General features: G+C 38.8%; 2 protein-coding genes and 3 long non-coding RNA genes across 6 annotated transcripts; all 5 read right to left on the bottom strand.

Annotated features, from left to right (window-relative positions):
- Nucleotides 1-28: 28 nt before the first annotated feature.
- LOC149391545 (uncharacterized) lies at nt 29-3548 on the bottom strand. Of its 2 annotated transcripts, XR_016300062.1 has the most exons (7): nt 2982-3548; nt 2685-2888; nt 2436-2605; nt 2141-2256; nt 1319-1438; nt 1161-1222; nt 29-717 (listed from the first exon to the last, which is right to left on the bottom strand). It is a non-coding gene; the product is annotated as an uncharacterized LOC149391545 (long non-coding RNA). The 2 variants fall into 2 exon arrangements; XR_016300063.1 differs by lacking the exon at nt 29-717 and having other exon boundaries at nt 767-1222; nt 1319-1355.
- Nucleotides 3549-3575: 27 nt separating this feature from the next.
- On the bottom strand, nt 3576-3992 carry LOC149391546 (uncharacterized). The gene is made up of 3 exons (XR_016300104.1): nt 3920-3992; nt 3731-3839; nt 3576-3630 (listed from the first exon to the last, which is right to left on the bottom strand). It is a non-coding gene; the product is annotated as an uncharacterized LOC149391546 (long non-coding RNA).
- A 2439-nt stretch (nt 3993-6431) lies between these two features.
- LOC149391547 (uncharacterized) lies at nt 6432-8332 on the bottom strand. The gene is made up of 3 exons (XR_016300297.1): nt 7099-8332; nt 6865-7013; nt 6432-6740 (listed from the first exon to the last, which is right to left on the bottom strand). It is a non-coding gene; the product is annotated as an uncharacterized LOC149391547 (long non-coding RNA).
- A 3615-nt stretch (nt 8333-11947) lies between these two features.
- On the bottom strand, nt 11948-14144 carry LOC149391548 (putative 12-oxophytodienoate reductase 11). Its single transcript, XM_089620860.1, has 5 exons — nt 13944-14144; nt 13702-13842; nt 13363-13493; nt 12857-13033; nt 11948-12740 (listed from the first exon to the last, which is right to left on the bottom strand). Exons 1-5 carry the CDS (start codon nt 14021-14023, stop codon nt 12145-12147), a joined length of 1125 nt encoding a protein of 374 aa, XP_089476986.1. The 5' UTR covers nt 14024-14144; the 3' UTR covers nt 11948-12144.
- Nucleotides 14145-14463: 319 nt separating this feature from the next.
- On the bottom strand, nt 14464-16818 carry LOC149391549 (putative 12-oxophytodienoate reductase 11). The gene is made up of 5 exons (XM_089620859.1): nt 16562-16818; nt 16320-16460; nt 16127-16257; nt 15848-16021; nt 14464-15346 (listed from the first exon to the last, which is right to left on the bottom strand). The coding sequence occupies exons 1-5, from the start codon at nt 16639-16641 to the stop codon at nt 14748-14750; spliced, it is 1125 nt and encodes a 374-aa protein (XP_089476985.1). The 5' UTR covers nt 16642-16818; the 3' UTR covers nt 14464-14747.
- Nucleotides 16819-20315: the final 3497 nt, after the last annotated feature.

A 20315-nucleotide genomic window follows, 5' to 3' on the forward strand; every position in this document is an offset into this window, starting at 1 on the left:
AAGAGTAATAACACAAGAATTGAAATTAAAAGCACACCGAGACATCACTCAGCTAATAAAGTAGTGATCTTACTTTAAGGTTTTGATGCCATAGAAAAACAGTAGCTAATACTGATACAAAGGATTTTCATGAGCCTGTTACCTTAACTATGTATAAAATTATGCACATATAAATATAGAAACTTGGGGCCACAAGTGTTGATAATAATGTATCTATTTTGAGCAAACTAGTTACTGTGAGAAGCAACATATTGGATAATGGCAACAAAATCACTTCATAGTAGAGGTAAAATAGCAAAGCACATGAAGAAACTAATTCGTCGAGGCATAAGATAAATGATTCTGTACCATTCACGTCTTGCTCAAAGTAAAACTGGAAAAGCACATCACTGTTGAGTTCTATGTTCCAGTGCAACAATACCAATTGAAAAGAAGTAACAAAGAACCAGAGGTCGACTCCAACTGACACAGATCAAAATGCTTCAACTAAAAAGAGGCAATAATATATAAAAGTAAAATTGGCAACAAAATCACTTCAAAGTATAAGTATCAAAGCAAAATAAGAAACTGAGTCATCGAGGCATAAGAGAAATGGTACTGCAGTCATCAAGGCATAAGAGAAATGGTACTGTAGTCATCAAGGCTTAAGAGAAATGGTACTGTAGTCATCAACGCTTAAGAGAAATGGTACTGTAGTCATCAAGGCACATGAAGTAACTGAAAACACATCAATGTTAAGTTTATTCAGTGCTATATTAACACTCGTAAATAAATAAATAAAAGAAACAGAGATCGATTAGGACTAACACACATCAAAGCGCTCCGACTAAAAAGTGCCAATACAAAATAAATATGTACAGATAAAGTACATCATAATAGAATCGAGCTAGACGGAGGTTCATAAACGGAGAAGATAAAGGTGTCAGGGGTTAGCTATGTTATCATGACTTTACATAATGTCTGGTTATTTAACTTTCTTTTTCTACAAAAATGAAGCAAAACTTTCTATCACCCCTGGTGCCATTCATGATTTTTTTTCCTTATATGGGTTACGCCTATGCTTTGATATAACTTTCATATATAGACTTTTAATTTGTCCCAAAGGCAGAGGCGATCGCAACAGATTTGCTTCGGCTCAATCAAAAGGACAAAATACCAACCTATTCTGACCTTTTGAAAATTGAGTGAAGTGATCCTCCCAACGCCATTGATATCCCAAGTCCTAAAGCAGTGAGACAGAACTAATAAATCTCTGAAAGCTTGAAGAAATATTGGCGTCCAAAAGCTGAAAAGAACAGTTTTCAAATGAGGATCCAACCTGCTTTGCACTGAATCTCCAATTCCGGCCAGATTTCCTGTCACGAGAGAATCGCTATATCACATCTTCACCCCCACCATGATGAATTAACAATGCAAATTTGAATCCATAAGCTAGTATCTCCATGAAATATTCCACAAAGACTAGAGATTGTTTAGAAAACAATGACAAAGTGACAAGTGTATAATATCGCGTATTTATTCGGCATAATGACAACAATAAAAGTAAGATTCATTCAGATGTTAGCAAGAGGCCAACGGCTATAAAGCCTAGGCCTTATAATACAAATTTTGAACCATGCTATATCTAACACATTTACCCGTATGTTTGTAAATTCCATAATACATGCCCATTGAGATACCAACAAATGAAAGAAATAATCAAAATAAAATAAAAAATAAAAAAACCGACAGTACAAGAGAATAATCTCGCTTGATATTCATATTTAAAGAATACTTTCTTTTTATTTCTGAAGTTAGTTCAGGAAAAATCTCAGAAGGAATTTTCGGCCCCAAAACAAATTACAGTTATTTTTGTTTGAAATGAGAAGTTTGTGAACCCCTTTTGTGAGATGAAGTATAATACTTTCAAACAAAAATAATTGCATATGTAAAACTCATTGCTTTACATAGTTGCCATCTCTTATCTTAATAATGCAACAAATTAAACAAGAAGATTAAGAAGATGAGTGCCTAAGACAATAAAACAGACTTAAGAGAAGAATACATGTCTTCCCTTTCCATTTCGTGCGATGAACACATAGAAGCATACATGGCTATTAAACGAGCAGATTTCAAACACATAGATATACAAACAAATTACCTCAAAAGCTGAATGAGATTCCTCATCACGCTCTGTCCTTGGATAGTGCTCCTAACCGATGAGGAGGTTGGTCTGGCTCAAACTGGACCTTCGTGTTCAAACGACCAATCCATGATCTACAAAGAGCATAGTTGAAAAGACCTGATTAAATTTGAATTTTGAGAGAAGTTATAAAATCTATCAACATGAAAAAAAAGGTGTCGATAACATTATGTCCCTCAATGAACAACTATTCCTAACATTGTGTTTCGAAATTCTTATAAAGGGTATATACTTCTTTTCTTGTGCAGGTTACCTCTCTCTAGGTAATTAGTTGACTGACATTGTACCGTGAAACACAGGTTTCAAAGTTTCATAAATCATCAAAGGCACAAAAATCTCCTTGTAGTTCTCAACAAAGGATCGATAGGTACTCTCCCACTGGTCTGGTACGGGATTGTCTAGAACTCAAAGCCATAATTTCACCTGTAACAAAAAAAAAAGGCCCACACTAAACAAACATAAATTCTCACATCAGTTCTGAGATTATGATAGTTTCACACACCTTTTTGCAGGTCACGACTCCCAGAAATGCTCTCGACTAGGTTTCTCGAACCATGAAATGTGTTCCTTCCTACAGGATATACCTTCACAGCAAAAAAACTGGGGAGCTTTGAATTAAGAAAAAGCTTGGATCCAAAGCCCCAAGTCCTTCTTCATGTCTGGGATGTTCAGCAAAGTGCCCAGCTAGCCTAATTCAATGTTGCATCTAGCGCAAAAAAAAAAAATAGAACATGGTCAATTACATACAGTAATAGATACACTGATCAGAAATCGGATAATTATTGTCTTATCTACTAACCTGAGAGTCATCCCATAACAAATGAGGTTCTTGAGAGCATTGGTGATGTTGATTCCAGGGTATCATGACCGAAGCGAACAAACTTCTACGAGTAGTCAACTCTGGAGGCCGACCACCTCTTCGATGACGCGCTCCAACTATGTGCAATGGGAGGTCAAGTTGGCCCTTCCTTGAGGCAATTGGTAAAGGTAACTACTAAGCAATTCATAACAACGCCGCTTGTAGAAACCAACAGCAAATAAAAGAAGATATTATTCACATAGACTCTTATTATTAACTAAATTGTCACGTCATCAAATTAGCTAATTACTATTTATCAACTATTTGTTAGCTAAAATACAATTTACAAGTTCCATATGGCTTAGTTAGATTTAAGTGCACTCTCATCTTTAGGTGTAGTATAAAAAACTAGGGAAATAAGTTTCTAATTAACAACTTCCTATTAAAAAAAAAACTGATTTTTTTTTATGATCCTTTAATTCACGAAAAATAACCTCAATCATTCTTCATCATCAGCAATGGCCCGATCCGATGGAAGCCCAACCATACCTGTCATACCTGCGAACAATACCCAAAATTCAAATCAGCTTGATCCCACAGGTCCTTTGTCTTCATTACTTAATCCATAGCAGTGTCCAATCAAATTCAGCTTTGAAAACCAAACAAACATCAAGCTTATTAAGTTATAGTGTAAATTAACAAAATTTATTCTAGAGACAGAGATCACGGCAATATATATTTCTACGTACCTGTCGAAGCTTCGCAAAAGCCACTGTAAGTAATGCAATCATCGTCGGAATCAGTCTTGAGGAACGCAGACGCGTCGTGCTCTGTCAGCGAAGCTCTGCGTAGTAGATACTGAAAACAAAAAAACAAAATGAATACTAGAAACATTTTATAGAGAGAAATAAAACAGAATGTAAAATAATCAAACTGACCTTAAACATGCCAAAGACTGCTTCGGTCCTAATAGTCTTAAGGAGCTTCTTATAGCCGTTGGGATTGAGAAGCCAAATGAATCGACCCCGCAAACGTTCCGCAATGATTCCGATGACTAACCCACTTTTAAAAAAAAAAAGACATTTCTTTCAAATAAGAACATTTTAAGAAAAAATAAATAAATATGGACATCTACTAATATAAAAATGGTTTTGCGAACCAACCTTGTGGGCATCTGCATCGGTGTACTGATGAGCCGTGTCGTAAGACGACATGAAGCCTTGTGACCTAAGGAACTTGTAAACATGCCAGCTTTTGCAGGGTCATAACTTCCAGAAGTACTCTGGACTAGGTATCTCAAACCATGAAATGTGTTCCTTCCTACACAATATACCTTCGCAGCGAAAAAGTACGGAGCTTCGAATAACAAAAATAAATAAAATGAATTAGAACATGGTTAATTACATATGATAATAGATACACTGATAAATTGGATAATGACTTATATGCTAACCTGGGAGTCACCCCGGAACAAACAAGGTTCTTGAGAGCATCGGGGAGAAGTCAACTATGGGAGGCCGACCACCTCTTCGATGACAATGGGAGGACAAGTTTGCCCTTCCCTGAGGCAATCGATAAAGGTAACAGATAATACAATTCATAATAACGCATCTTATAGAAATCAGTAAATAAGACAAGATAGTGTTCACATATACCGGCCGACAAGATAGTGTTCCTCGGCTTCAATTACTCGTATGAGGTTGTGGTCCTTCTCGATCCGACCTTCCTTACAAAGCGCGCCGATCTCATTCGCAATAGAGATGCCGAAGAAATTCTTCTTGCCAAGTCTGCTTAAAGATATCGAGATAGTAACAAATACATAAAAGGGCAAAAAAGAAAAAGAAATGCATAGAAATACTGAAAGGCATCACAAGATTCCTGAGACAGCGTCCTTCGGGCGGCGACGGCAGGGAGGGAGATCGGGCTGGTGAGCCACTTCGATTCGAACTAGTAACAGAGTGTGTTTCTAAACCCTGAATCAACAAACAACAACATATCTACAATTAAAGACAATTTCAGAAAGAATTAGCAAAAATATAAAAAGAGGGAGGGCTCGTGATACTGAAGACGACCAAGTGGATTCACGGCAGGGCGAGCTGGGGAGCCGAAACGAAAATAATAAGAGAAACTGAGAGCGGGTGAGGGGTTTAAGCTATTCTTTCTAGGCAGCGATGAAGCTGGAAGGGACGGGTCAAGGGCAGCCGACTCCTGATAGCCGAAGAACATCAACTGTGGGAGCCCGGCGATCTCTTCAATGACGCACTCCAGCTCTGTGCTATGGGAGGTCAAGTTTGCCCTTCCTTGATGCAATTGGTAAAGGTAAGTAAAAAAACAGTGCATAATAATGCCGCTTGTAGAAATCAGTAAATAAAACATGCCGCTTGTAGAAATCAGTAAATAAAACAAGATATTGTAGAAATCGGTAAATAAAACAAGATATTGTTCACATATACCAGTGGTCTTCTTGAGTGTTGAAAGACCCATGTCCCCTGGCTTCAATTTCTTGCACAAGGTTGCCATCTTTCTCGATTCCGACCTTGCTTACAAAGAGCATCGATCTCACTCGCCAGAGAGAAAGAGCCGAATTACACTCTCGCAAAGCCTGTGTAAGGATATCGAGTTAGAAACAAATGCACAAAAGGACTATAAAGAAAAGGAAGAAAAAAAAAATATGCAAAAGAAAAAAGTACTCCCTGTTTACAACTTTCTTTGTTCGACATTGATCACAATAGTGTTTATATCTCAACACTATTGTTCTCCCCTTTCTACTCTTCATCCTTTTGTACAAATACAAAAAGACATCATCCGTGATCCTCGTGGAGTCGAACCGGCAACAGAGTGTGTTTCTAAACCCTGAATCAACAAACAACAACATATCTACAATTAAAGACAATTTCAGAAAGAATTAGCAAAAATATAAAAAGAGGGAGGGCTCGTGATACTGAAGACGACCAAGTGGATTCGCGGCAGGGCGAGCTGGGGAGCCGAAACGAAATGAATAAGAGAAACTGAGAGTGGGTGAGGGGTTTAAGTTTTTCTTTGTAGGGTTTTTACGGCAGCGACGAAGCTGGAAGGGATTGGTCAAGGGCAGCCGACTCCTGATAGCCGGTAAGAGGGATTACCTCTTTTCGTTTGCAGATTACCTCTCTCCGGGTAAGAAGCTGACCTGCATTGTACCGTGAAACCACATATTTCAAAGTTTCATGAATCATCGTACGTACCAATATCTCCTTGTCGTTCTCACCAAGGGACCAATCAATACTCCGCAACTGATCCGGCATGGGATTGGTCAGAACTCAAAGCCTTATTTTCACTTGTAACCGGAAACAAAAATATATATAAAAAAAAAAAAAAAAAACACCCCACATTAAACAAACAGAAATTTTCACACCAGTTCTAAGATCACGATTGTTTCACATACCTCCACAGAGAAAAAAATATGGAGCTTTGAATATAAAAAAAAAATAAAAAAATAAAAAAAAACTAGGATCCAAAGACCCCAATCCTTCATGCTGGGATGTTCAGTACAGTGCCAATTAGATATGATAATAGAGACACTGTCATGAATAAGATATGTCTTATATACTAACCTGAGAGTCCCCCGGAACAAGTGAGGTATTTAAGGGCATTGGAGATTTCTTATATACACTGTCATCGCCGGATCAGACGAACTTCAGCGAGCAGTCAACTGTGGGAGCCCGGCGATCTCTTCGATGACGGACTCCAGCTCTGTGCTATGGGAGGTTAAGTTTGCCCTTCCTTGATGCAATTGGTAAAGGTAAGTAAAAAAATCAATGCATAATAATGCCGCTTGTAGAAATCAGTAAATAAAACAAGATATTGTAGAAATCGGTAAATAAAACAAGATATTGTTCACATATACCAGTGGTCTTCTAGAGTGTTGAAAGACCCATGTTCCTCGGCTTCAATTTCTTGCACAAGGTTGCCATCTTTCTCGATTCCGACCTTGCTTACAAAGAGCATCGATCTCACTCGCCAGAGAGAACGAGCCGAATTACTCGCTCGTAAAGCCTGTATAAGGATATCGAGTTAGAAACAAATGCACAAGAGGACTATAAAGAAAAGGAAGAAAAAAAATATGCAAAAGAAAATGGACATTGATCACAAATTGTTTATATCTCAACACTGTATTGTTCTCCCCTTTCTACTCTTCATCCTTTCGTACAAATACAAAAAGACATCATCCGTGACCCGTGTGGAGTCGAACCAGCAACAGAGTGTGCTTCCATACCCTGGATCAGCAAACAACAACAAATCAACTATTACAAGCAATTTCAGAAAGAGTTAACAAAAAAACATACACAGAGGGACGAAACGTGATACTAGTGGATCCACGGCGGTTGAGTCGAAACGAAGCAAAACGAATATTAAAGAGACTGAGAGCGAGTGAGGGGCTTTAGGTTTGTTTCTAGGGTTTTTACGAAATCTCTCGCTCGATATCGCGAAGGCACTATTCTGAGGCATCTCCGGCAGCGGGACTTGTCTCCGCAGCCAATCTCGCTCTCCACCCGCGCTTTTAGCCCAATAACCGCCTCTGGAGCCCCGACAGAAGCTCGCCGGACGGGCTGAGATCTGGTGGTTGTGACATGAACTGGCCTCCGGACACACCGCAGATCAAGACAACCAACACCAGTCTCGGCAGAAGATTGAAGTACCCGTTATCGGTGAGCTTCTTGCTAAGGTCACGATCGGCCTTGCAATGCCAGAGACGGAATCGAGGTTTGGCGACAAGGCAGAGAGGGAAAGACTAGGAACTAACGAAACGAGTTAGAGCGGGTGAGGGGTTTTAGCTTTTCTTTCTAGGGTTTTTCCGGCACCGACGAAGCTGGAAGGAACGGGTCAAGGGACAGCCAATCTCGCTCTCCACCCGCGCTTTTAGCCCAATAACCGCCTCCGGAGAACCACCGGTAGAAGCTTCGCCGGACGGGTTGAGACCTGGTGGTGGTGGCACGATCTGGCCTCCGGACACACCGCAGATCGACACCAACGACGCTAGTCTCGGCAGAAGATTGAAATTCCCGTTACCGGCGAGCTTCTTGCTAAGGTCACGGCGATTCCGGGGACGGCATCGAGGTTTGGCGACGGGGCAGAGATGGAATGGCTGGGAACGAACGAGATGCAACGGTGCCGTAAAACCCTAGATCGCCATTTCACGCCGGACGGGTTAAAGGAGGTGCGATCTGGAAGATCGACACCACCAACTCCAAGAGGAGTACCCGCAACCCGAACATGGCGACCTTTCGACTGGGCTCGGCGCCGACGATCGGACATACGATGTTGGAAGGGACTTTTGCATCCACAGCCAATCTCGCTTCTCCACCCGCGCTTTTAGCCCGATCACCGCCTCCGGAGAAACGATAGAAGCTTCGCCGAACGGATTGAGATCTGGTGGTGGTGGCGCGACCTGGCCTCCGGACACACCGCAGATCAGCACCGCCACTCCAGTCTCGGCAGAAGATTGAAGTACCCGTTATTCGAACATTGAGGACCGGCGACATTTTTTTATGAGGTCGGTGACGGCGTCGAGGTTTGGCGACGGGGCAGAGAGGGAATGGCTGGGAACGAGAATGAGCTGAGACGGTGAAACCCTAAATCGCAGTTTACACGCCGGTGATCTTTGTTTTATATACCACTAGAAACTTGGCCTCCAATTAACTTTCCCTTTTCCTTTCCCTCTCTCCTCGCCGTTAGATTATATTTTGATCCAACGGTGATAATTGCCGGTTATTTAATTTAATAATATGAATCAATTAGGATCCACCCAAGACATATACCAACGGATACATAAATCTCACGCGAAATGTTTTTTTTTATACGCAAGTATGTTTATTTTTGTTTCCTCTTTTTTTACCATACACACATTATTAAAATATTAATAATTATCAAATGAGATGACTTACACAGCATTAATTAGCTCTCCGCGTCGTATTTACTTTCCTTTTCTGTCTCATCGCCGTTAGATTAGGCTTGATCCAACGGTGATGTTCTAACTTTTGATCCAACGCGGGAAATTTGGGTAACAAGACAAAGAAATGAAAATCTTGCACGTGACGTATGATACCTTCATTGATATTTAATAATCATCACTTATGAAATTCTTTTTACGAGATTTTGCTTCCTTTTATTTTAGAAGATAAAATACACACAACCAAATTATAACATTGAAAACAATACTAATAAAAGAGCTTGGGTTTGAACTCTTTAGCTTGCGTTTAATATCTATTGCAACAATATTCACTCTTTCCCTTTTAAAATCACTACTCGTTCTTAATATATATATATAAACTATATTTGATTACAGGTAAAATTAAGGTTAATAGTGTTAAAGAATCCACATTGAAAGAAAATAAATAAGAAACTAACAAGAGTTTATAAAAGATTATGGATTACTCTCCTCTCGTTATTACCAATTGTTTTCGATATGAAATTTCATGATACTTTCACATGTTATCAAAGCTCATTAAGCTCAAACGGATATTCGGTCTAATCATTGAGATTCGGTCCAAAATGAACGAACGCAAAGAGCCGCCATTTTGAAGAGAGTGTTAGGAATCCTATATTAAAAGTGAATGAGAACTAACAAGAGTTTATAAAGATCATGGGTTATTCTTCTAATTACCAATTGATTTCGAGATGAAACCCAATGATACTTTCACATATAGTGGCTCTATTTTTTTCTACGATATATGGAATATTTTCAATAAAGGTCCTCTCTAGGACTAAGGTATTTTGCCCAAGCTTTAGCCAGGTTCTCAACAACGATCTTCGGCCAAGTCACTTCGTGGGTAATGTCCCTTAGCCATCATCTTTCGGTAAGACCTCTCGACACAGGTACTGTCAGCGGCATGGCCATATTCTTTGCTCGCCCAGGCGCCTCAAAGAGACTCCTCGGCACGCTTCTCTCCAGCGGCTCGACACTGATAGCCAGACCACTCGATTAGCCTCCTCGGCTGAGGCATCTACGACTCGTGCCCCATAGCACACATCATTTGCGATAGCTTCTCTCCATGGCACGATGATCCGCGACCGTAATTTGTGACTATCTCAAATGCTCGATACTTCACAACATGAGTGATCTCATTGTACATGTCATCACGTCCCAAGCAAACCTTCGCGACACGACCACGCACATCTCATCTCGACCAGACCTCTTGCGTAGAGCATCCACTATAAACTAGAGCTTTAGGCTTTGAAGCTTCTAGGTATTACTCATACCTATGTTGGTGCGACTTTTCATGCCTATTCAAAATTTTCGGTGAAAAGTTAAGCTGTGATTTTGCCCTTATTTTCTTAGTAAAAAATATAATTGTATACGCCTAAAAGTCATGTTTGTTGTAGTGATCACCATCGACCCACATTGACGGCCCCCTCGGCCCATTCTGCGACCCACCTTCATGGCTTCCTCGGCCAAATCGCTTGGACAATCACGTCGGCCAAGACTCCTCAGTATTCCGTGGCATCCCTCGCCCAAATCTCTTTGGCACCTTACCAAGCTATGAACCTCCATGGCATGCGGCTCCATCGCCTTGCCGCACATCCTTCCTTGGAGCGGAATGACTTGTTGTCGCTGAAAATTGAACAAGGTCGAAGACTTCGGGCGGGTCAACCCAAGGCCTGACCAGTGATCGCGCCCGAACCGAGTTTGTAGAGAGTCGAAACTCACGAGTTCACTCCCCTATCTCAAAAACGTTCTTTGTTCGTCGTGGAGACCTGAGAGTAAAAAGAAGAAAATAAGCTAAGAGAGGCGTAGAGAGGCGGTTCCTCTGGCGCGCGCTCAGAGGCTCAACATTAGTCTGATTGCTACGAGTGAGGTGGGGGCGCCGTTATTCGTAGACAGTATTTTTTAGAGAATCAAGCTCGATCAGAGTGAAAGCAAGTGTGGAGGGTCCTCGACGGCGCTTCACGACTCTAGAATCGAGTGATTGTGTTGAGAGAGAATGGTATACATTGATCCCTTTGAGAAGGGGTATTTATAGTGCTTAGGAGGGCTATGGAGGATCCATTGGGCGCAAGGCAATGAGCGCGCAGCAAGCCTTGGCGCGGGCGTTCACGAAAAGGCTTGCACGCGCCTCGGCCTGATTCGTGCGTGGACGCACTGCGTATGAGTGTGGGCTCGGCTTGGGCCCGTTTTGGATGGGCTTTTGACTCTTTTGTGTGTTGATAGGTTTTTCTATGGCTCAACCCGTTGGACTTTTTTATGCGGAATTTGACGCAGATCGCGATGAATTTAATATTTTCGATTTTTCGAAAACGACTGACAACACGACTCATCGGCCTTTCTTTTGCTGTTTGCCCCATTTTTCATCCTTGACCTAGTTGTTCTTTTATGTCATGTATGAAGCCTTAACTATTAATATAAGACTCCTCATTTCATTTGAGGCACGGATGAGATTATTTGGACGCTAAATTATCTCTCAATGTTGAGAGTTGTAGTGCGCGCCATGAAAAGTTCATATGCCCTCTATAGCTCATTTTCCTTGTTTATATGTGACAGAGAACTAGAAAACTACTTCATGACAAAGCATCGATTCGAGCCACTTTCTGATGGAGAATCTCTCCGCCGATGATGCCAATGCCATCCAATCCTCAAGTAATCATGTATTCTTTGGCATATTTGACGGTAAAGAATAGATTAATAATAGACTCGGGCGCGGACTTGAGAATCTTTCTTGAAAAAAGACAATTGGAAATATTTTATAGCTTGAAAAATAAGAATTTATGAAGAAGATTGCTTTTATTTTCAAATAAGAACATGATACATATATATTTTGAAGTCCCTTCGTGTTTATTTTTAATAACTTTTAGTATTGCACTAAGTCCACACAAGTCTGTCCAAGATAAGTGGATTAGAAGAAGGCATCTATCCATTTTATTGTATTTACATAGTAAATTAATTGGTGATGGACGATCACCAAGTAGCATTAGAATAATTCTGTCTATGGTCCTTTGTCACGCATGACATAATCAAAGATTTACTTTAGGCAACTTCTGTACAAAAAGCACACTTTATAATATTCTTCATTATTACCAATATAACAGAGTTGATCATCAGATAGAAAGAGAAAAAAAAAAATCAATGAAAGTCATTGGATCAAGTACAGTAAATATGAATCATCAATGACATACAAGTATTCAACACATCTCAGACAGATTGCTCAAGAAACGGATAATCAGTGTAACCAACAACAGGATCAGAGATATAAAACGTGTCTCTGTTGTACTTGTTCAGAGGAGCTCCGAGCTCGATCCTCTTTGGCAGATCCGGATTCGCCAAAAACTGACGGCCAAAAGCCACGAGATCCGCTCGATCCTCGGCCACGGCTGTGTTCCCGTCTTCTCTGCCCTTGTAACCACCGGCCACAATGAAAGTTCCGTTGAAAGCCTTTCTCATGGACTTCAGGCAGTTCGGGGTAGCATAAACATCCCCGAATGTTTTCATCCTCGGCTCGACCACGTGGCAGTACAAGAGCCCGAACTTGCTCAGAGCGTTGGCCATGTAAAGCCCCAGAGATTCGGGGTCTGAATCGCTTGCTTCGATGAAGCTCGCGAACGGAGAGAGTCTTATCCCGACTCTGTCGCTTCCTATCTCGTTGGATACGGCTTCGACCACTTCGAGAGCAAAACGGCAACGATTTTCTAAAGATCCTCCGTATTCGTCGGTGCGATCGTTGACTTGGTCTTTCATGAACTGGTCGATAAGGTAGCCGTGAGCCCCGTGGATCTCGACTCCATCAAACCCTATACCAAAAAAAAAAAAAAAAAAAAAAATCACAATGAGAAGGTTGTCAATATATAAAAGTTCTTATTGCTTAAACCAAGTACACAATGAGAGTGCTATAGAAAGGCGCTTTTACCGGCTTCGATGGCATTTCTGGCGGCGAGTTTGAAATCGTTCACGACTTGAGGAATCTCGTTTGCATTGAGTCGCCTTGGTGGCGTGAAATCCGCAACATCGAGGCCGAGGGTTTGAATTTGGGGAGTGAAGCCTTTCTCGGTCGAAGATATCGGAGCTTGGCCATTTGGTTGGAACCCTGTTCACTTCACACAACAATTCAACTCTTAGATGATGGACAAGAAAACATCAATCTCTTCCTACAACATAATCAAAAAACAAAAGACTAGATACCTAGCCAATTAAAACGTTTGGAATTGCTATATAACCAATGTTTCGTAAATCTTAAGTAAATAGCCATAAATATGACGTGACATTCCTGGTTTGTACGTCAATTTTACACGTGTAAATACACAGACGCGGCTATTTACTTAAGATTTACGAAACGTTGATTATATAACAATGCAAAACTGTAAATATGATTATATACCTAATAGACCCATTTAAAAAAAAAAGCTTGAAACTTGCCTGAATTCGAAACGCGACCAACGTGCCAAATTTGGCAGAAGAAGATTCCTCCTTTGGCATGGACAGCATCGACGATGGGCTTCCATGCCTCCACTTGCTCTTTAGTCCATATTCCGGGTGTGTCCGGGTACCTAATTAAATATCCAAATTGTTACAAAATTGATGGCAGAAAAAGAAAATTGGATACGAAATCAAGAACACAGATTGAAGACTAGAAAAAACCAAAGGCACACTAGGATTTTAACTAGAAAAATCAGATTTATCGCAGCGGGGATCACCAGACTTGAGCACAGATAAATCAGATGTAAATGAAACAATGAATCGGATTGGGATTATTACCCTTGAGCAGTGTCTGAAACTCCGGTAGCTTCGCAGATGAGAAGACCGCCTTTGGTGGTTCTCTGAGAGTAGTACAACACCGCGTGTGGCTGAGGGACATTGCCGTACGACCTCTGTCTAGTCAACGGTGCCAGAACTACTCTGAAAATGTTTTGATGAACGACAAACAGTTTAATTCAATATACATTCCTTTTTTACGGAGCCAAAAAAAGAACAAGGTTGGGGGAGAGAAAGAAAGTGACCTGTGAGAAAGATCGAACTTTCCCATCTTGTAGGGAGTGAGAAGAGTTGCATTGTTAGTGGGGGTTTGTATAGCTTCCATTGGGTCTTTTTTAACTTTGATTTTCAGCTGAATAACGAAATAAATAAGTTGATGAATGAACAAAGACCCGACTTGGATATATTTTTATATCACGAACAAGATGTGGACACCGACGGAAGGAAATTTGGATAGTTTGATTCTTTTGGGTGATAAGCAGTTAATCTTAATAATTCGGTTTTCATGACGTATTTGAATACGTTACTGGGTTTGACTTTACATTACTTAATTTTTTAGCACATGTTTGGGATACCTTTAATATCTGAATTATTGATAGTCGTTTTGTCAAGACACTAGTGATCAATGGTTGGTACTTACCAGATCTGATTTTCTTTTTTCTTTTTTTGAGCAAAACCATATGCGTATAATGTGGACCGAAGCATCATTATTAAGCATGTAATGATTCGATTGTGACGATTCTCATCGGTATATGGGACGTCGTGTAATATTGGCAGTGTCCTAATGTATTTGGACTTGTGATGTTTTTCTCTAAACTTAGAACTTTGACTAAAGTTACAAATCACCATTTTTTTGTTTAGTTTTTTTTCAAAAGTATTATCACTATTTAAACAAGAATGCGTACAATACAAGCATTTATGTAGCTCAACTCACTAGTACAATACTTGCCAAACAGAACAACAATAACATTCATTCTCCAAAAACCAAAAACCAAAAACCAAAAAAAACATTCAATCATGACAGAACACCTCTCCCATCGATCATTTGCTCAGGCGAGAGTAGTTTCCAGAAACGGATAGTCGGTATAACCAACAACAGGATCAGAGGTATAAAACGTGTCTCTGTTGTACTTGTTCAGAGGAGCTCCGAGCTCGATCCTCTTTGGCAGATCCGGATTCGCCAAAAACTGACGGCCAAAGGCGACGAGATCGGCTCGATCCTCGGCCACGGCCTTGTTCCCGTCTTCTCCGCCACCGTAACCCCCGGCGGCGATGAAAGTGCCGTCGAAAGCCCTTCTCATGGGCACAAGACTGTGCCGGGTCTCACTGACTCCCCTGGCGGTTTTCATTCTCGGCTCGACCACGTGGCAGTACAAGAGCCCGAACTTGTTCAGGGCGTTGGCCATGTGGAGCCCCAATGCTCCGGGGTCGGAGTCGCTTGCTTCGATGAAGCTCGCGAACGGAGAGAGTCTCATTCCGACTCTGTCGCTTCCTATTTCGTCGGCCACGGCTTCGACTACTTCGAGGGCGAAACGGCAACGGTTTTCTAAGGAACCGCCGTATTCGTCGGTGCGGTCGTTCACTTCGTCTTTCATGAACTGGTCGATAAGGTAACCGTGAGCCCCATGAATCTCGACTCCATCAAACCCTATACATACAAAAACATATCAAGATTTTTGAAAGAGAAAAGCGATTAGAGGCCGTTATTTGACCTATCAAAGCATGATTTTTGAAGCAAATTATAAAATAGCACACACAGATATGGATAGTGGTTCACTCTCGAAGACCGAGAAATATTGAGTTTGTACGCACTTGCGAAAGAAATAGCGCGCCCCGAAGTAACGAGGGCGAACAAGATTAGGCGTGAAATTTTTAAAATATATCTCGCTGAAAAACGTTTACAAGGTACTGGTCGATCTGCGTGAAGTCTTCATAGCAGATTAGGCTTCACAACTAAACAAGTATCACTGAGATTTTCTCTAGAATCAGTTAAAGAGAGTGTTCTCATAAATCTTGAAGGCCTTTTCATGTTCTTCTTGATGTATTATACTAAGCACTTAAAATCAAGGACGAGCCTCGACTGCTTACAGGTTCGTATCCATAGTCAAAGCTGCTATGATTACATATTATACGTAAAAGGAAACTTTACCAGCTCTGATGGCGTTTCTCGCGGCACGTCTGAAATCGTTGACGATTTGGGGAATCTCGTCAGTTCTTAGCCGTCTCGGAGGTGTGAACTCAACATCAACGCCGTTGGCGCTGATAAGGGGACTCAAACCTTTGTCGGTCGAAGATATCGGAGCTTGGCCATTTGGCTGGAACACTGTTCATTCACGCAACAATGCAACTCTTAAATGATGAACAAGAAAACATTTTTCTCATCACACAAAGAAATAATAAAAAAATATAAAAAAGGCGTGAAACTTGCCTGAATTTGAAACCCGACCGACGTGCCAAATTTGGCAGAAGAAGATTCCTCCTTTGGCATGAACGGCATCGACGATGGGCTTCCATGCCTCCACTTGCTCTTCCGTCCATATTCCGGGAGTGTCTGTGTACCTATATACAACACATATATCAGACAAAAACGCTGAGTTGGTAAGTGAAATTACGAGTATTACCCTTGAGCAGTGTCTGAAACTCCGGTAGCTTCGCAGATGAGAAGACCGCCTTTGGTGGTTCTCTGAGAGTAGTACAACACCGCGTGTGGCTGAGGGACATTGCCGTACGACCTCTGTCTAGTCAACGGTGCTAGAACTACTCTGAAAATGTTTTGATGAACGACAAACAGTTTAATTCTATACACATTCCTTTTTTAAGGAGCAAAGAAAAGAACAAGTTTGGTGGAAAGAAAGAAAGTGACCTGTGAGAAAGATTGAACTTCCCCATCTTGTAAGGACTGAGAAGAGGTGCATTGTTGGTGGGGGTTTGAATACCTTCCATAGTATTGTATGTTTCTTGTTAATTTTTCGAGTTTTTGATACTCTTTGATCGCCTATGTGACTATGTGTAAGTAAATAAGTACAGAAGGAAATAAGAAATGGATAATAGAAACGAAGACCCAATTGAGGCATTTATACAAACAGATAGAGGGCACTGAGAAAGAAAAAGGGAATTGGATACTTGACTTTTGTGGGTCGGAGTCAATGAGACGAGCATTGAATCTTACAAACAAAAACAACAAAAGATTAATAATGGGGTTTTGATGACGGAAGTGAATACGTGGGACGCTCCATCAACTTTTTTCATACAGTGGTGCACTTTAAGATCCACGTACCAAGTGATGGCTTTACTATTTTTAATAGAGAAAATTCCTAATCAAATACCTAATGTTTTTGTCAATTTACTACTCAATCATTTTTTTCGGCAGATAAAGCATCGTTTGGCATAGCTTTATTTTTAAAAAAAGTGTTTTTAGATTCTTTTTTTCAAAAACTGATAAGGTGTTTGGTAAACTGTTTATAAAACAGTTGTTGCTGGTAACAAAATTTGATTTAGCGTTTGGTAAAATAAATATATTAGAGTAAAAAGACTAAAATATACATAAAATAAATATTTAACAGTGCTATGGATAATCACGTGAGGATATTTAAGTAATTCTATATCAAATACAAAAACGCTTTTTCTAAAAGCTAAGATTCTTAGCTTTTGTGACTCATGTACAATTTTTAAAAGGGTAAAGTAGCTATCTAGCCATATGAAATGTTAGAATTTTGAAATAGCCAACGTTTCGTTAATTTTTTGTAAATAGCCACACAAATCTATTTACGCTATAAAAATAACAAAAAATGCAGAGTAAATTTCTAGTAAATATGATTATTTACGGACTATTTCCAACAGTTTTTGGCTATTTACAAAAAATTTACAAAACGTTGGCTAAAACACAAACACTTATGTTTATGTGGCTTATATCGCTAAATTTTTGTTTTTAAAATCGTTTTTGAAATTTTTTCTAAAAATTGTTTTACCAAACAGTAAGATTGCAGTTTGATTTTTGCTAACAGCAAAAACAGGCTTAAAAAAGTTGTGCCAAACACACCCAAAATATTCATAGTTTTATTTCAGTGTCACCCGTTACTAGTTACTTTAAATCAACAATTCAGATTTAACAATTATTTTCTATTTTATTTTTTGTTATCTGATAATAAAAATAATAATAATAATAATAACAAAAAAAAATCCCAAAAAAAGAACAATTTTTCTTCTCATTCTTCAATTCTAAACAAACATAACGACAGAAAAAACAAAAAAACTAATTATCATCCCCCATCTGCCAAGGCGTCTTAGTAATAACCATAATAACCTTTCTTCTCTCCCTCCTTCACATCATTACCGAGGCCGGAGAGCTTCACGCCACCCACCTCTTCAACCGCGGCCGCAGCAAAAATCTCACTCGCCGGAGAAATCTCTCTCGTCGTAAAAGCGGATCCACGTTCTCGAAGCATCTCTGGTGGTTAATCTTCTTCTGAGCATTTGGGTCCCCCTTCGAGTTCAACGGACATGGAAGAAGAAGGTCCAACTCGTCTCTTGGATTCCGTTTCCTTCATCATTGATTCGCTACTTAGTGGCACGACCTTTTTCAATGTGTATGTAAGATGATTATTATATAAAATGAGAATCAAATCGTCTGAGAATTGTTGCCCAGGTTGGGGATATTTTTACATTAAATTTTGATAGTTTGTCTTCTTTTTTTTTCTTGTTCTTCCCTCTTGAATTTTTTTTTCCCTGATAAACTTCCCTCTTGAATGTTATTAGTTGTTTAGGAAATGATAAATCGAATCAATGATAAAGATTTGGATGCTCTAGTTAACTAGTCCTTTTTAAAATTAGAATTGTCAAATAGCGAACGTTTTACTAATATTTGTTAATTAGCCAATCTTTGATGCAATAAGACAAAATTGCCCTTATTCTTTTCTCCTCATTCCTTGCAAAAAATAAATTAAATGAAAACAATTTATCTATACATAAATACTATTTCTCTCTCTCTCTCTCTCTCTCTCTCTCTTCATCACATTTTTAGTCATGGCGGATGTTAAAAATAACAGCATAGCAGTTAATAGCCAGTAATAATTGTTAATAGATTTTTTGACCATAAACCTATTAACAGTTATTACCGACTATTAACTGAAGCATAAGTCTATTAACAGTTATTATCGTCTATTAATTGTTGTATTAATATTTTTTACCTCTGTCCATGGCTAAAAATGCGAGAGAGAGAGAGAGAGAGAGAGAGAGATAGATAGATAACTGATATCCTAATAATTAGGAATTTTGAATAATAAATTGAGTTTTTTATTTCAAAAATAATTCTAATTAACTAATTAATAAGAGTAATAATAGTATAAATCATGTGTCACGTCAGTATGTTAATTATTTGTTTAATATTTTTTTAAACCTTTGTCATAATAAAATTAATAACGATAATAATGATATAAATCATGTGTCACGTCAGCATCTTGGTTATTTGTTTAATATTTTTTAAACTTTTGTTATTATAAAATTATCACGTTTAAAGTGGTCTAATTTGTGATAAATTATAAACCAATAATTTATTGAAGATATGAAACCCCTTTTTACAAGGTCCGTCTCTCTCTTTCGTTCAGTGGTGAGTTTTTTAACTTTTGATTTTCAATTTGTTTTTTGTTTCTTTTGTAATTAATTAAATTATGATTATATTATAAAATTATATAATTGATTAAAATAATAATTATTAATTCGTTTTTCATCCACATGTCATTCCATAAAATATAACGGTGCTTAACGGCGTAAGTAGCAACGGCGACACTGTAATCAAACAATAAGTATTTTAGTCGTTGAATTTTTTTAGTAGATTGTAGTTAATAAGAAAATTTAAGTATTTAGCCATATGAATGTTATAAATTTCGAAATAGCCAACGTTTCGTTAATTTTTTATTAATAGCCACATAAATCTATTTATGCTATCAAAATGACCAAAAACGCTGAGTAAATTTCTAGTAAATATGTGTAAATAACGTTTGTTACGTCATAATTTTGACTATTTACGAAAATTTTACAAAACGTTCGCCAAAATGCAAATGTTTATGTTTTTGTGGCTTATATCGCTAAATTTCTGTTTTTCTTTTTTAATATAAGCAACAACTATGGTGTCACGATTCAAGACTTGCTCCATTTTCAATTTACGAAGAAAAATATTATTTTTAATTGTTTAATAACATCGAAAATGCCTTTTTAAAAAAAATTGTTATCAATAACTCAATTGTACAGGTTACAGACCTAAAAATGAAAGGGTATTTTATAAGAGAAAAAATTAATACCAAAATCCAATTTTTATTTATTTATGTATATAAAATTATATATATGGGTCCCCCATAGTCTTTTCAGAACATAAAAATTATTAAATAGTTAATAATGTTGACTAATTAATTGCATTAACTTATTAAATTGCATTAAAATGTTGACCAGTATATATAGATAAAATTGTCCACTTTGCCACTCCATTACATTAATCTTTAACATAGTTAATAAGTAGCAACTCCACTCCAATATGCATGCTGAGGCCGCCTTTGGAGGCAACACGTGGTTGTCTTTTTTTTTTTTTTGTCTTCCGGTTTTGGTTTTGGTTTTTTTTTTTAATT

Source organism: Urtica dioica, chromosome 7 (genome assembly GCF_054948205.1).
Source record: "Urtica dioica subsp. dioica isolate 48M chromosome 7, U.dioica_male_clone48M_v1_H2, whole genome shotgun sequence".
NCBI classification, from domain to species: domain Eukaryota; kingdom Viridiplantae; phylum Streptophyta; class Magnoliopsida; order Rosales; family Urticaceae; genus Urtica; species Urtica dioica.

Bases quoted from the DNA above. Each gene is read 5' to 3' on its own strand.
- LOC149391548 (XM_089620860.1), bottom strand. From the start codon at position 14,023: ATGGAAGCTATACAAACCCCCACTAACAATGCAACTCTTCTCACTCCC. The intron at 13,034-13,362 runs GCAAGTTTCAAG...TGAAGTGAACAG, and splicing joins TGGTCGCGTTTCGAATTCAG to GGTTCCAACCAAATGGCCAA. The intron at 12,741-12,856 runs GTAAAAGCGCCT...TTTTTGGTATAG, and splicing joins CAGAAATGCCATCGAAGCCG to GGTTTGATGGAGTCGAGATC.
- LOC149391549 (XM_089620859.1), bottom strand. From the start codon at position 16,641: ATGGAAGGTATTCAAACCCCCACCAACAATGCACCTCTTCTCAGTCCT. The intron at 16,461-16,561 runs GTCACTTTCTTT...AAACATTTTCAG, and splicing joins AAGTTCAATCTTTCTCACAG to AGTAGTTCTAGCACCGTTGA. The intron at 15,347-15,847 runs GTAAAGTTTCCT...TTGTATGTATAG, and splicing joins GAGAAACGCCATCAGAGCTG to GGTTTGATGGAGTCGAGATT.